Source organism: Thalassophryne amazonica, chromosome 9 (assembly GCF_902500255.1).
Source record: "Thalassophryne amazonica chromosome 9, fThaAma1.1, whole genome shotgun sequence".
Taxonomy (NCBI): Eukaryota; Metazoa; Chordata; class Actinopteri; order Batrachoidiformes; family Batrachoididae; genus Thalassophryne; species Thalassophryne amazonica.
In genome coordinates this window covers 60,990,991-61,006,238 of record NC_047111.1, presented here as the reverse complement: position 1 = coordinate 61,006,238, position 15,248 = coordinate 60,990,991, and the positions used below count along the sequence as shown (strand labels likewise).

The window sequence follows — 15,248 nt, the reverse complement described above, 5'->3', positions numbered from 1 at the left end:
AACCTTCGTGCGCATGCGTGAGTTTTTTCACGCCTGTCGGTTGCGTCATTCATTCATTGGAAGTCTCACAGGACAAGTTGTGGCATGCCCAGCTGTTACACAATTTCTCAGATACTCACTCAACTGAAAAGCCACCGAAAGCCGTCTGAATCTTCCGAATGGTTTCCAACTCGGACGTGCTTTTTGTTGTGCACCATTGCGGCTCCGTCCCGACGCGCGAATTCCTCTGCATGTCTTTCATTACAAAATCTCCTGTAACAGTGGAATGTGCCGCAAAAGTGCTGATGTACACCTCTTCCACAATTTCTCTGGTAGTCAGACGACGTCCCGGATCAACACAGCGTTCACTTTGGAAATGATCTGGTCGTTTCAGCCTGTCGATGGCCGCTCGGAGTGCAGCGCACCCTCCGCCGCTGTAGGCCGCCTTTTAATCCGGTTGTAATACTCCTTAATTTGTGTGACACCCAGAGTATCTTGCCGAAATCCATCTGAATCTTCCGAATGGTTTCCACCTGGGTTTCTCTCACAGTTTCTGGAAAAATTTGATTCAGCGCTGCTCCAATCGCTCAGCCATTTCCCTGACAATGAAAATCTGACGAAGGGAGTGGACCATTGCTCTCTCAAAGCCTGCCCACAGACGAATGACGCAACCGACAGGCGTGAAAAAACTCACGCATGCGCACAAAGGTTCAAGCTTGGCTGATGCAAGCGCACATGATTCAAATCCATATAGTTTTTAAAAAAATAAAAAGGTCAGTTTTCTAACAGACCTTGTATTCAGACACTTACTCTGCAATTTTTTTAATCTTTTTATTTTTGTTATGAAGACATCCAGTAAACCCAGAGAGATGTATAATATAGGAAATCGGCTTGAAATTGCAAATATCTGTCTGAATAACTGTCAAGCTCAAAAATGGCATTCATTTGGTCCAAGGAGATAATTAATATAGGTTTTGATTGAAAAAATTGGGTTACAACTGCAAATCGGGCTGAAATTGCAAATATCTGTCTGAATATCTGCCCAGGCACTTGTTCAGCTGAAAACAAGTGGTTATTTTTTGGTCAAACTGCTGTTCATTTGGTCCAAGGAGATAATATATGTTTTGACTGAAAAATTGGGTTACAACTGCAAATCGCGCTGAAGTCGTAAATATCTGTCTGAATATCTGTCCGGTCCAGACACTTATTCAGCTGAAAAAAAAAATGTGTTTTTTTTTTGGTCAAAATGGCATTCATTTGGTCCAAGGAGATGATTGATATAGGTTTTGACTGGACAAACATTGGTTTACAACTGCAAATTGGCCTGAAATTGCAAATATCTGTTTGAATATCTGTCCAGTCCCATCCAGACACTTATTCACCTGAAAAAATGTATTTTTTGGTCAAAATGGCATTCATTTGGTCCAAGGAGATGAATAATATATGTTTTGACTGAAATTAGGCCGAATAAGTGTCTGAACTGGACTGGACAGATATTCGCAATTTCAGTCCAATTTCCTCTATTATGCATCTGTGTAGATCCACTGGATGTCATTCATACCAAAATAATAATAATATTAATAAAATGTTGAATAAGTGTCAGACAGTCAAAACCTATATTAATTATCTCCTTGGACCAAATGAATGCCATTTTGACCAAAAAATAACCACCTTTTCTTCAGCCGAATAGTGTCTGGACTGGACAGATATTCAGACAGATATTCACAATTTTAGTCCGATTTCCTCTATTATGCATCTCTATGGACTCGTTGGATGTCATTCATACCCCCCCCCCCCCCCCCCCCCCCAAAAAAAAAACCTAAAACAAAATTGTTGAATAAGTACCTGGTAACTGAATAAGTGTCTGGACAGATATTCAGACAGATATTTGCAATTTCGGGCCGATTTCTTATATTATGGATCTCTGTGGATCTACTGGATATCATTCACACCAAAATAAATAAATAACTAAAAATTGTTGAATAAGTACCTGGTAACTGAATAAGTGTCTGGACAGATATTCAGACAGATATTTGCAATTTCGGGCCGATTTCTTATATTATGGATCTCTGTGGATCTACTGGATATCATTCACACCAAAATAAATAAATAACTAAAAATGGTTGAATAAGTAGCTGGCAACTGAATAAGTGTCTAGACAGATATTCAAAATTTCAGGCCGATTTGCAGTTGTAAACCATTTTTTTTTTCAGTCAAAACCTATATTAATCATCTCCTTGGACCAAATTAATGGCATTTTTACCAAAAAAAAAAAAAAAAAAAAAATCACTTTTTTTTTCAGCTGAATAAGTGTCTGGACTGGACTATTCAGACAGATATTTGCGATTTCAGCCCGATTTGCAGTTTTAACCCAATTTTTCAGTCAAAACCTATATTAATTATCTTCTAGGGACCCAATGAATGCCATTTTGATGAAAAATAACCACTTTTTTTCAGCTTAATAAGTGTCTGGACAGATATTCACACAGATATTTGAGATTTCAGGCCGATTTCCTATATTATGCATCTCTGTGGATCTACTGGATGTCATTCATTCATCTTCTACCGCTTAGTCCAATTAAGGGTCGCGGGGGGCTGGAGCCTATCCCAGCAGTCATAGAGCGTGAGACGGGGTACACCCAGGACAGGACGCCAGTCTGTCGCAGGGCCACAAATAGACAAACAAACACAGACACACCCACACACACACACCTACGGACAATTTTAAAGAATCCAATCCACCTAACCTGCATGTCTTTGGATGTGGGAGGAAACCGGAGCACCCGGAGGAAACCCACGCAAACACGGGGAGAACATGGAAACATAAAAGCCACGGGAATTGAACCCACGACCTTCTCGCTGTGAGGCAACAGTGCTAACCACTAAGCCACCGTGCTGCCTGTTGTGTGGGCCACTGAAGAGGAGGTACTGCTGGCCCACCACCACCAGAGGGCGCCCTGCTTGGAGTGCGGGCTCCAAGCACGAGAGGGCGCCAGACCTAGAAGAAGTGACAGCTGTCATTCATCCCCTGCACCAGCTGTCACTCGTTCATCATCATCACCATCATAAAAGCCGGACTGCAACTCCACCTCCTCGCCGAGAAATCGACTACCAGTAACAAGGTAATTTCTCTGCTGACTGACGCTGTGTGTGTTTAACCTGAACTTCTATTGCAGCCGTTTTCCTGGAGTGTTTCCTTATCTGGAGGATTGGCGTTTGGTGTGACAGTGACGGCTTCGCCTCACACCCCAACTCAGATAAGTGGTTGACCAGGAGCTGCACGAGTGTGTGTGATTGGAGGTGGAGGTGCTCCCTCCTAACTGTGTTTGGACTGTGAATTACTGAGTGTGCGGACTCACACTCACACATCATATCTCTGCTTTCTGCCAGCAGTACCAGGGTCGACAGCCAAAGACAGAGGCCACCTGGGGACTCGGGACTTGGCGGCTCCGGTGTTCTTCAGACCGTTGGTGGTGGAAGCCGTGTGGGACGCGGCTTCTCTCTCGTCGGGGGTCTTCTATCTTCGAGCCTGCCCACACGTCACCTGGTGTTTATTGACTGTGCAAATTACTGTACATTTCGTTGTGTATTATCACAACATTAAATTGTTACCTTTTGGCTTACTCATTGTCCGTTCATTTGCGCCCCCTGTTGTGGGTCCGTGCTACGACACCTTCCCAACACTGCTGATGTCATTCATACCAAAAAGAAAGAAAAAAAAAAAGAAATAGTTGAATAAGTGTCTGAATAAGTAACTGGTAACTAAATAAGTGTCTGGGCATATATTCAGAAAGATATTTGTGATTTCAGCATGATTTGCAGTTGTAACCCTTTTTTTTTTTCCAGTCAAAACCTATATTAATCATCTCCTTGGACCAAAAAGAATGCTATTTTGACCAAAAAAAAAAAAAATAAATAAATTTATTTTTTCAGCCGAATAAGTGTCTGAACTGGACTGGACAAATATTTGCAATTTCAGGTCAATTTCCTATATTATACATCTCTGTGGATCCACTGGATATCATTCATACCAAAAATAAATAAATAAAAATAAAAAATTGTTGAATAAGTGTCTGAATAAGTAACTGGTAACCAACTTCACTCTGGTGATTCACCTTCCTTCCTGTGCCAGCCAGCTGACAGACTCCCTTTTCATCAAGTTCATCATCCCACCTTCATGCATTTATATTTAACAGCAGTAAATCGGATACAGAGCACTGTACAAAAATTTAGGCAGCCTCGCTTTCTGATTTTAAAATGTGTGACATATAAAAAAAAAAAAAATCTGTTGTAACCAGCGGCGCTGAAAAGGGGAGAATAAGGAGAAGAATTGTAGGGGCCCATGATTGACAGGGGCCCAGAGAGGCCCCTAATAGTTATAATACTGACAAAATATATGACACTTATTTAGAAACTTATAATCACATCATCCTGGAAATTTTCAAGATGGAGAAGCTGACTTCTACTAAAAAACCAGAAGGCCCTATTCTACCATATTTGGAAGAACTGGCTTGAATTCATAACCCCTATGATCGCACATTTTTGTCTGAACACACTGGTACTGTAATCCACCAAAAATTGTATTATTACATTTTTTTTTCTTTTCATGGTGGCAGTGCTTGGCAGAGCACCCCATTTGTTGTCCTTGTAGTTGTTGAATTGTGTAAAGGCAGGTTGGGTTGTGTGCTTGAGAACAACACTGTATATAATTCACAGTGTGAAACATGTTTCCTCTTCTTGGGTTTCTCCTTTTTTGATCTCTGGTATCTGTTCTCGAATGTGTGATGACCTACTGGTCTGCAATATTGTCTTAGATTGGGTGAAGGGACATTCCCAAGGAGACCTGGACTCAGCTGGAGGGATACTGTGCACACTGTCTGGTCTCTTCTTTCAAAAAGAGAAAGGGAATGCATCTTTGTATATGCTTTGTAATTTTATACCTGCCCTCTCTTGTCCCCCAAAAACTATGCAACATTTTATCAGCAAAGAAAATGGTCAAAGCATATGTCTAGGAAATAAATTTATGGCTGGATAGAAAGTTGAAAGGTTGAAGTTTTTCATACCAATGTCAATATTGGCCCTGCATTTTGTCAGTCTAGCATAAAGTCGCTGCACCTGTTTGACACTCTTGGTCTGGTGCCAAATCTCAATTTTCGTTTGCTATAGTATGGTTAATCTTGGCATTTTCCTGAGTATTGGCATCAACATAAACTTCAGGGTCTCTACAAGTAAAAAAGACACATAAGTGATTAAGTTTGTAGCATTTAAGGGTCAAATCGAGTGTTTTAAATGTTGTATATTTTTTATACACACACAGACACACACACACACACACACACACGAGATTTAATAGTTATATAGTTGGGTCATCTGGGGCACTTCCGTGACCGTGGAGAGTGAAGGTTCGTTTCTCGGTGTTTTTGTCTTCTTTGATGAAAATAAATGAAAATAAAATTGGGTGACCCTCTCAAAAGTGTGGGCGGAAGTCGTGGGGGGCCAAAATCCTAAATGGCCGCCATTGTTGGGAAAGTGTAGGGACACGGACCCACAACAGGGGGCGTAAATGAACCGGACAATGGATGAGCCAAAGAATAACAATTTACTGTTGTAAATGTGCACAACGGAATACAGACAGAAACAGAATTTAGATTACAGTCAATTACACGAAGGTGGCGTGTGGGCAGGCTCGAGGATAGGAGAGCACCGTCCAGAGAAGAGCCGGGCCCCACACGATTTCCACTGCCACCGGATCTGGAAACACACAGGAGACGCCAAGTCCTGATCTCCCCAGGTGGCCACCGTCTCCAGCTGTCGGATCTGGTACTGCTGGCAGGAAACAAAACAGAAAAAGAGGTGAGTGGAAACACTCAGTAACTCCTCGGAATAGTCCAGTTCATGCAGGTGGGAAACAACACCTCCACCTCCACAATAATGAACACAGTCTGTCCACTAAACCCGACCAGTTACTTGTCTTACGAGTCGTGAAGGGTGAAATCCGTCACCCTGCCGTCAACGACTGGTTCAGCCTCCAGCTGACACAAGTAATTAGGTCCTTCTGTAATGGATAAACAAACTGTTAAGTGCAATACGGCACAGTATATAGCTGAGGAATATTACCTCAATTTACAGGCGATATCTCGGCAGTGAGGTGGAGATGCTGCCCGGCTTTTGTGGTGATGGCTGATGAGTGACAGCTGTCACTCCCGGTTGGTTCTGCAATGCGGCAGCGCCCTCTCGTGCCCGAAGCCCGCACTTTGGGCAGGACGCCCTCTGGTGGTGGTGGGCCGGCAGTACCTCCTCTTCAGCGGCCCACACAACAGCCATGAAAATATCCAATGTACAGGAAACTTTTTACTGGTATATTTTAGACCCTATAAATGTATTACCAATAGATATAAATGTGATACCAAAATGTCAGATAAGCCATTCAAAAAAGCTCTGTGACGTCATAATGACGTTATTTTCAAAATGTCCGCCGTATAGATATGCAATGTACAGGAAATGTTTTCCTGCTGCATTTTAGAGCCCACAAATGTATTACCAACATATATAATGCAATACCATAATGTCAGATAAGCAGCTCAATATTGCTCTGTGATGTCATAATGACGTTTAATGACATCAAATGACGTTTATTTCAATTATCAATGTCCAAAACTGTTATGTGCAGACGCGAGTTGAGGAGCGGACCAGCGTCTGACTGAACCCAGCACTAAATAACCAGAAAGCGGTTCCAAAAACAAAACAAATTTATTTCCCTTCTGTGCAATAATTTGTGTACAACATAAATGTGCGGTTGTCTGGCGAGGTGAAGGACGGCGTGCTCTCCAGCGCCCAAATGGATCGAAGCCCGACGCTTCTGGACCCAGACTCACCACCGAACACCCCCCAGGTGGATACGACAAACTGACTCTGTGAAGGATGGAAAAGGTGAGGTAAGTCAACAGCTACAACAAATATCCTTCAAAGGCACACACTATCAGCAACACATTCAGGTCTGAATTTAAGCTTTATGTAAATGAGCAGCTTCTCACAACAGGTGGAGGATCATCATTCCGTATGCCACGGCAGTGAGAAGCGAGCTGCACAATTCTCATCAATGTTCAAATATACTGCGTAACAAAATACCAAATTACTGTTAACACTTATTCAGACAATCAATCACCTCTGATGTGTGCTGACAGCATGTGTCCCTCACCCGTCCTCCTTCACAGGCACGATGTGTCAAACCCAGGTGCGGTCCTCAGCGTCTCACAAACGAACGTCACAAGGTCGAGTTCCCGGCAGTTCTGCTCGAATCACTCATGGCTTAAATGCAGAACGCCATCTCATTATCTGCTTCAGCTGAAAGTCTTTAAGTTTGCACGTGAGCATCATCCACAGGTGCTGCAAGTCATTAGGCCTGCACGTGCACATCCTCCACAAGTGCAGCCAATAATGCTGATGAGGGCGAAGGACTCTTCTGCCAGCACCTTCTCCACAGACAAAAAACCAGTTTGCATACCACCTGGAGAGCAAAGAAAAGAAAACAACACCAAAATATCCAGCCAAACCCCCCAACACAAAACACAAAACTACACAATTAAATTTGTATTTTCAGGTCTTTTGGTCGTCTGCGCAGCTGTTAATGTTAATGAATTACATTTTTATTTCCAGGTGTTTGGTAGGCTGTCCAAGTACTTAACGGAGTGAGGAGCGGGGATCATGTTTAATGAATGGTGGGCAGAAATTTAGAATCCCCCATCGGAAGTTCCTTTACATTCAGTTTTACATCTTATGCGGTTAGGATTAGGGTTGTGATTTCCATTGGGGATTCTAAATTCCTTCCTTGTGTAATATGCATGTTTATCTAGCGTTTTCATTAACTCTTTTTACATTTTCAGGTATATGTCTATGCCACTTCAAGTAAAGCTGAGAGAGAAAATGAAAATACGCTTACGTTGCCACATCAGAGATATTTGTGATAGACATTTTTGATTGCTGTTTTCCAACCATGGATTATGAATGCTTACTCAAATGTGGCAAAGCCTGCCAATCCACAGATACTATATCCAAAAATAAGTGGGAAAGTTTACAAGTAAAGTCAAAAGCCTGGACAGGACTTGACAAATTTGGTGATATTCATGACACAACTTCATGGGAAAGTGGACCAGCAGGTTATTATGTGCATAAGTCTTGTTATATAACAATCTCATCTTCAAGTTATTTGCAAAAGGCCCAGCAACGCAAGCAATAAGAACAGGACATTGCTCAGTGTTCTAGTCAACCATCAACTTCTAATATGTGTCATGACGTGCCTGAGGAACCTACTCCACCAAAGCGTTTGCGTTCATCATTTACCGAGAAACACACCTTCGCTCTCCACGGTCACGGAAGTGCCCCAGATGACACAACTAATATGTTCATGTTTTACAAAACAAAAACACCCCCCTCCCCCCCAAAAAACAAAAACAAAACAAACAAAACAAACAAACAAAAATTAACTCTGGCAAGGTGTATCTTTTGGATCACATTGTCAGTCCCAAGCCTGCATAAAAGAGGAGGGTGTATTCATTGTGTTAATATTTTATTGATAGTCTTGGCATTGCTACTCTGTTTGTAATATTTACACTTCATATGGTAAATGTACGAAATTTACAAAACTATACCTGTTTATTGTGGCGCTCAGTTGCTGTTACATATAGTCACCATACGAGTGTGCTACTCACTAACTACTGAGTCTTGTTGACGTGCGCAGTAAAAATAATTTAATGTTAATGGCGGCTAAATTGTTTTAATTAGAAGAAGTTCTTTGGCAAAGATTACAAGTCTAGTCATCCTTCTACAAACATGAACAATATAAGAAGTCTATATTATTTACACTATGCGCTATACACGTTCTGTTTGATATTGAATTTCATAAAAATATGAGGTTAAATTCATAAATGTAAACAATAAGAAAACATTCAGTTCACTGTACAATAAGGAAACATGTTTACATGTAAACCTACAATAAAATTCTTTCTGTCCACACTGAAAGTCGGATAACGTGGATATAAAGTCAGATAGCCATGACACGTTCTCAGGGCTGCATTAAAGACTAGCAACAGCTGAACAAGCCACATGACAATTAACCCGTTTATGCCCAGATTTTTTTTTTTTTATAAGCGGAAAAAGTTGCATTAGTACCTTTGAGAGTTTTTATTGTGAGTAGAAAATGACAGTGATACACTTCAGCAACAACTGTTGTCAGTGGCTAATTAAGCCACAGACTAGCAGAACCTATCGCCCAGGTGCACCTCAGACCGAATCTGAATTGTGAAGTCTACCTGTGCGCTGCTCTGTATGTGCACACCCAGTAAAAATAGGCAACATTTTACATTTTTACATTTAGGGGAAGTGCAAATAACAGACGAACAAACGCGTGATGGGAAAGCGTCGTGTGATAAATTAAATCCAGATAGTTTCCAGGCTTTGAGAAGCCCTGGCCTTGAGAAGTTATTATTTTATTTCAAGAAGTGATGGCAAATTTTAATGACAAAATAAATAAAGTAAGAATCAAGTTTATTTGAAGTTTTAAATATTAAGATATTTTACTCCCTTTTTGTCTCTCCCATGACATTTATTTTTCCTGCAGCATCTGTTATGGCATTATATTATCCAAATAATATGCAAATTAGATGGTGATGTCATCATTGGTGGGCACAGCTAACCAAAAAGTTAGATTTGATAACCGATAATCCGCTAATTGAAAAGTTATGTTTTATAACACTAAACCGATAAACCCCTAAAAAATTTAGCTGAAGTTATAGATAAAAGCTGATTATTTTCAATATTGATTTCAGTACACTAGCAGCTACTGACACAGCAACGACCCAGCGCTTCTGTGTCAGGTTAGCTTTCTCTCAGCAAAAGAGACCTAGTGACCGAGGAGACGGTGAAAAAGACAATTTCTCTTTATACAATACACACTCACTGGCATATCACGCAAGTCATCAACAGGCATACAGTTTTAACTTATGGTTAAAATTTTGACCAAACTAATTCCATATTATTTCAATTAATGTCACGGCTGGTGTTTTATGAAGTGAAAATATCAGCTATATGTTTTAGTTTTAAAGTAATGCACTAATTTTGAAGGTTTTAATGTTTGGGACACACATGCTACAGTGCATTATGGCTAAAGTTTCATGACAGGAGAAATGCATTGAGATGCTCTGGGTTTATAGACGTGTGAGAATGCAAAATAACTTTGCAATCTCACATAGCATTGTAATTACCTGTAAAAGTGATGATTTAATCATCACACACACACACACACAAAAAACAGCCTGGTCTCATTTAAAAAAAAATATTAATTTATTTTTTGAATGTGTTACAGGCCTTAAATATAGTAATGTGATATTACAAAATGAAATTCCGTTAATCACACAAAACATGAAATATCTTTGGTTATTAGTCAAATTAAATGAAAAGATCACCACATTTTTGTTTGTTTGTTGTTGGCATTTTTCATATCATCCCAATTTTTTCTCATTTGGGGTTCTATATATCATTAAGAATCACCTCATGATTTACCTCAAAATTTAATTAAATTTCCTTGATTCAACGACCATGACTTTTTATTGGCATCAATCTTTTAGTTTTTAGTTTCGTGTTCGAAGCTCCTGAGCAGAGCTTATGGTATTTAGTGTTAATGTTGTCACCGTTTTTTTTATTTAGTCTTACTCTTGTGTCAGATGTGCTTTTTATTTTTAATCATATTTAGTCATTCACATACCATTTTTATTTAGTCACGTTGTAGTCAACTAAAAGCCGGGCCCGTATCATGCCCGTATATAGAGGGGGTTCAGGGCTTACGCGTAGCCAAGGGTGGGCCTGGGCCCGCCCACTTGTCAGCCAGGCCCGCCCCATCCAATGAGAAGGCTGAGTTGACACTCGACAGTCTCCTGTTGTTGCCTCATTGTATTCCTATGCTATGGTATTGCATTAGCACTGAGTGACAATTAATAAATGTTGTCAAAAAAATCTGGTTCATCTTCTGTGATTTTTATTAATTCATTTTCAGAGCAGGGACGTAGCCAGAAATTTTGAATAGGGCGGGCCTGAAGAAAAGTGGGCGGGCCAACTTTTGCCAGAGGAAAAATCAATATAATATCCAATAATGCCTAGCAGAAACAACCTTAAGGTAATTTATTCTATGACCTATTTAAATGAAACAGCGCACCCTGCTGTCCTCAAGTGCACACTGACAAAGTGGACTGTCATTATATTTCTATAGTTTAAAATTAAGCATTGTTGTTTTGCAAAACATTTCCTCCATTGAAAAAAGACAACTGGTGTTCAATATTCCCCTGGTGCAGCTAATGTCAAAATAACTGCAAAGGCAGAGGTAAAGATATAACACATTTATTGTCAAATATAAAATTTGAATTTGATGAAAATGAGAACATCTCAAAATGTAGGCCTAATGACAACATAGTCTACTTATATAAAATGTATATTAAACAGGTGTCCTATATTCCCCATGGTAGAGAATTGCAAGGGCAGGGGTAATGATACAAAACATGAACTGTCAAACATAATATTAAAACTGAGAACATAAATATAAAACATATAGAAAAGTATTAAAACTTGTGCTGCTCTCTTGTTCTCTTGTTCGAAACAGCTCTTTTTATTCTGCTCTCTTCCTATTCTGTTCTTCTGGTTTTTTTTCTTCTCAATAGTTCTGTTCTTTAGTTGTTGTGCTCTGCTGTTATATTCTACATTGTTCTGTTCTATTCTGCTCTACGTCCTCATGTTCTCTTCTACTGCTGTTCTACTCTATTCTAATGCTATTCTGCTCTGCTATATTGGCCTAATATTCTTCTCTATTCTATTCTGTTCTCTTATGCACTGCTCATGTCCTGCTCTTCCATTCTACCCTACTCTTCTGCCCTATTCACGTTCTGCTGTTCTATTCTACTTGGTTCTCTTCTGCTCTGTTCTCCTAAAGAGTTAAACAAGGCGCAAACGCCTGGGTTTGCGGTTGAAAATTGTGATGATCTCATCATAATCCAAAGAGTCACTAATTTCCCTTTCAAATGACAAGAGGGACAAGTGGTTGAGACGGTCAGTGTTCATCTTTGATCTAAGGTAATTCTTGATGTGGCCCACAGTTGAGAAAAGTCTTTCTACACTGCACGAGGTTATAGGAAGGGTTAGGATGACTTGAAGGACTCTGTTCAGGTTTGGGAATATGTCTGCTGGACGGATGTCCAGTACCTCCATCAGTGAAGGAAAGTTTTCGTTTAAGGCTTTCCTTTTCAGTTGCTCATAGAATACTGCCAACTCTGCATCCCTGACTGAAATGTTGTAGTGATTACATACAGAGTGCAGAGATTCCTTCTCGCCAAAGGTTTGTGACTGTGGTAGGAAAGCTGCTGCAGCTTTCATGATGCCATACTGGTCCTCTTGGAACCGGGTATCAAGCTCGGTCAGCTGCCTGTCAGAAAAAGAAAGAATAGTCTATCAAATGCAGGCTACAGTAGGCTATGCATGCCATAGGCCACAGCAAAAGAAAAAGTAATGATGATGAATACAGGACGCCTAAGGAGTAAAAGGAAATTAGGGACAAGGAAACTCAGATTATTATATATTATTTCATTATGAATTGCCTTGGCCTAATGAAAGAAGTGGTATGCTGTTATTGGTTATTACATTAGGTATTACATTAGGCTAACTTAGTACCAGAATGTTCTATAAATGTGTTAATCTGGCCTAGATAAACAACATGGACAAGACTGCCCTCAATTGCATATAGTGAAAACAACTATAGGCCCAGTCTATGGCATTCTACACTCTACTTCAGTTGACACAATAGGTTATATAAATCAATTACATTGTTCTGCAGGACCTGAAGAATAGAACACAAACAAAATAATGCATAGCCTTCAATAAATGCAAGAGGTCAATATACACAGCCTATCAGCCTATGTTACCTGTCAAGTATGTCATTCCAGATGTGTCTCAGGTCGTCATCATTCCTCACAGCTGTTGCTTTTCCCAGAGTCGTCGAGACCACAGAATCAGTGAGCCTGGAAGGGAGGCTCCTCTTTCTGGTCCCCACTGTGATATCCCAGCTTGTGATTTCACATTTCTGCATAAGGTCTTCAGTTAGCTTCATCACTTGTTGGAAAACACATTCTGGCTTGTCTCTAAACTCTGCAAAACTGTCTTTCAGTCCCTCGATTAAGTCAATGCATCCAGTGACTGACAGGGTTGGACTTTGTAATCCCTGTGTGGCAAAAGAACTTGTTTCAAATAATTTACCAAATGTTACAAGCAGAAATAGGAACTTCTTTGTTTGTATCTGTTGGAGCAGGGACTGGGCATCGACTTTTGTTTGACCACTGCTTTCTGCACACTCAGCCAGTACTTCAAGTATTACATCAAATAATGTCAGTATTTTGTCTACTGATCCAGCTTTGGAGCTCCAGCGCGTATCCACAGAACGCTCAAGTTCAAGGCAGGGCCGTCCTGGGTGCATCTCTTTCTGCATTTCTATAAAGTGTGTGTGTCTGCTTGACCCTGTCATGAACGCGTGCAAAATGTTTACTGTTTCAAAGAATGTGCTAACATGTCCAGACGCTTTTGTTACTGCACTGAGAACCAAATTTAATCGGTGTGAATTGCAGTGCACATAGACAGCATGGGGAAATGTCTCTTTTAAAATAACCTGCACACCTCCTTTATGGCCTGACATTACTGAAGCCCCGTCAAAGCTGAATCCAACACACAGAGATGGGTCAAGACCCAGTGGTTCAATGATCTCTAATATCTTGGCTGAAATCCCCTGCGCACTCATGTCCTTGCTGGTGTCCACAAAGCCGACTGCGCGCTCTTTTATTTTTCCTCCATGGATGTATCTCACACACACAGCGACAAGTTCACGCTTGGAAACGTCTTTATACTCGTCTGCCATGATGGCAAAATATATACCGGGGACTTCCTTGATTTCATCCTTTATTTTACGCAGCAGTAAGGAGGCAGCTGACTCGAGCAGCTCATTTTGTATGTCAGGGCTCATTAGGGTTGCATTTTTGGGCAGCTGCTCTAAACGTGCTTTGATCTCCGGGTCATATTTGCAGACCCAATTAAAGATTTCTAGAAAGTTACCTCTGTTGAGATCTTCCTCTGTTTCCCTGCGCCCTCGCAAACTTAAATCCTGTTTGGCACAAAGCATAACAATATCCAGGATGACTTTGATATGCTCCCTATTCCTTTCAACAAACACTTTATCCCGCGCATCCAGGTCCATCTGATCAATGATGTTTCCCCTTCCAGATGTTTTGGTTTCCCTGTAGGCCTCAAACTTGGATAAGGAAATTGAGTGCTGCTCACTTCTTTCATGTCTCTCTAAAGAATAGCGCAGGTGTTTCCAGTCAGTGTACCCGTCCTGTAAAAACGCACGTTCAGCTCTCGCACTGGGGAAATGTCTACACATTTTACAAAAAAGTGCGTCCCTGCACACACTGTATTCCACCCAGGGAAATTCATCATACCACTTCAGTGAGAAGCACCGTGCTTTCCCATGACTCACAGTGTAGGGAAACTTCTTCGGTTTTGGCTGGGCAGGTGGTTCATCTAGCTGTGACAAATCACTGGGTGGGCCTTCATGCTGGCGACCGGGGGGAGGAACAGGACCCTCCGATGTCGGCAGCCCGGCTGGAGAGGCGCTGGCGGGGGGTGGCGTGCTGCTAGTCTCTGGAGTCGACATTGATGGAGTAGCACTAGTAGGAGCGACGGTGATGCTGCTAGAAGGTTGTGGCTCATTTTCTAGTCTAACCCTTTTAAAGCCAAATTTACTCAGTTTACTCTGAGCCATGATGGCTAACTTAGCTAATTGTGTACGCTGTCTGACAACAAAATTAAGCAGCGGCGCACAGCGCGCACAATCCGCACATCTCAGTGTTCGCTGCAAAATCGTTAGATTGTCCTATTTTTCATTCTACCAAAACATTTTGTAATTTTAAAATTTAAATATTATCATGACTTCAAAATAACTTAATTACAGTGTAATTTACACGGTCCCACTCATTTTTATTTTTTCAATACATTTTTATACGTTTTGGTTTGAATGTTAAGCATATTTTTAATGAGTGAATAAAAAATATCAATAATAAAATAATAGTGAGAAAAATCATGTAAGCTTTCTCAGGGCGGGCCAGGCCCTGGGCCAATCAAAAAGTGGGCGGGCCTAGGACCGCCCTGGCCCTAATATGCCTAGTCCCTGTTCCCAGATACTTAAT

The 15,248-nt window shown here is 40.9% G+C and overlaps 1 protein-coding gene across 1 annotated transcript; it reads right to left on the bottom strand.

Moving 5' to 3' along the window:
• Positions 1 to 11,844: 11,844 nt before the first annotated feature.
• On the bottom strand, positions 11,845 to 13,914 carry LOC117516551 (zinc finger MYM-type protein 1-like). Its single transcript, XM_034177424.1, has 2 exons — positions 12,939 to 13,914; positions 11,845 to 12,442 (listed from the first exon to the last, which is right to left on the bottom strand). Exons 1-2 carry the CDS (start codon positions 13,802 to 13,804, stop codon positions 11,956 to 11,958), a joined length of 1,353 nt encoding a protein of 450 aa, XP_034033315.1. The 5' UTR covers positions 13,805 to 13,914; the 3' UTR covers positions 11,845 to 11,955.
• Positions 13,915 to 15,248: the final 1,334 nt, after the last annotated feature.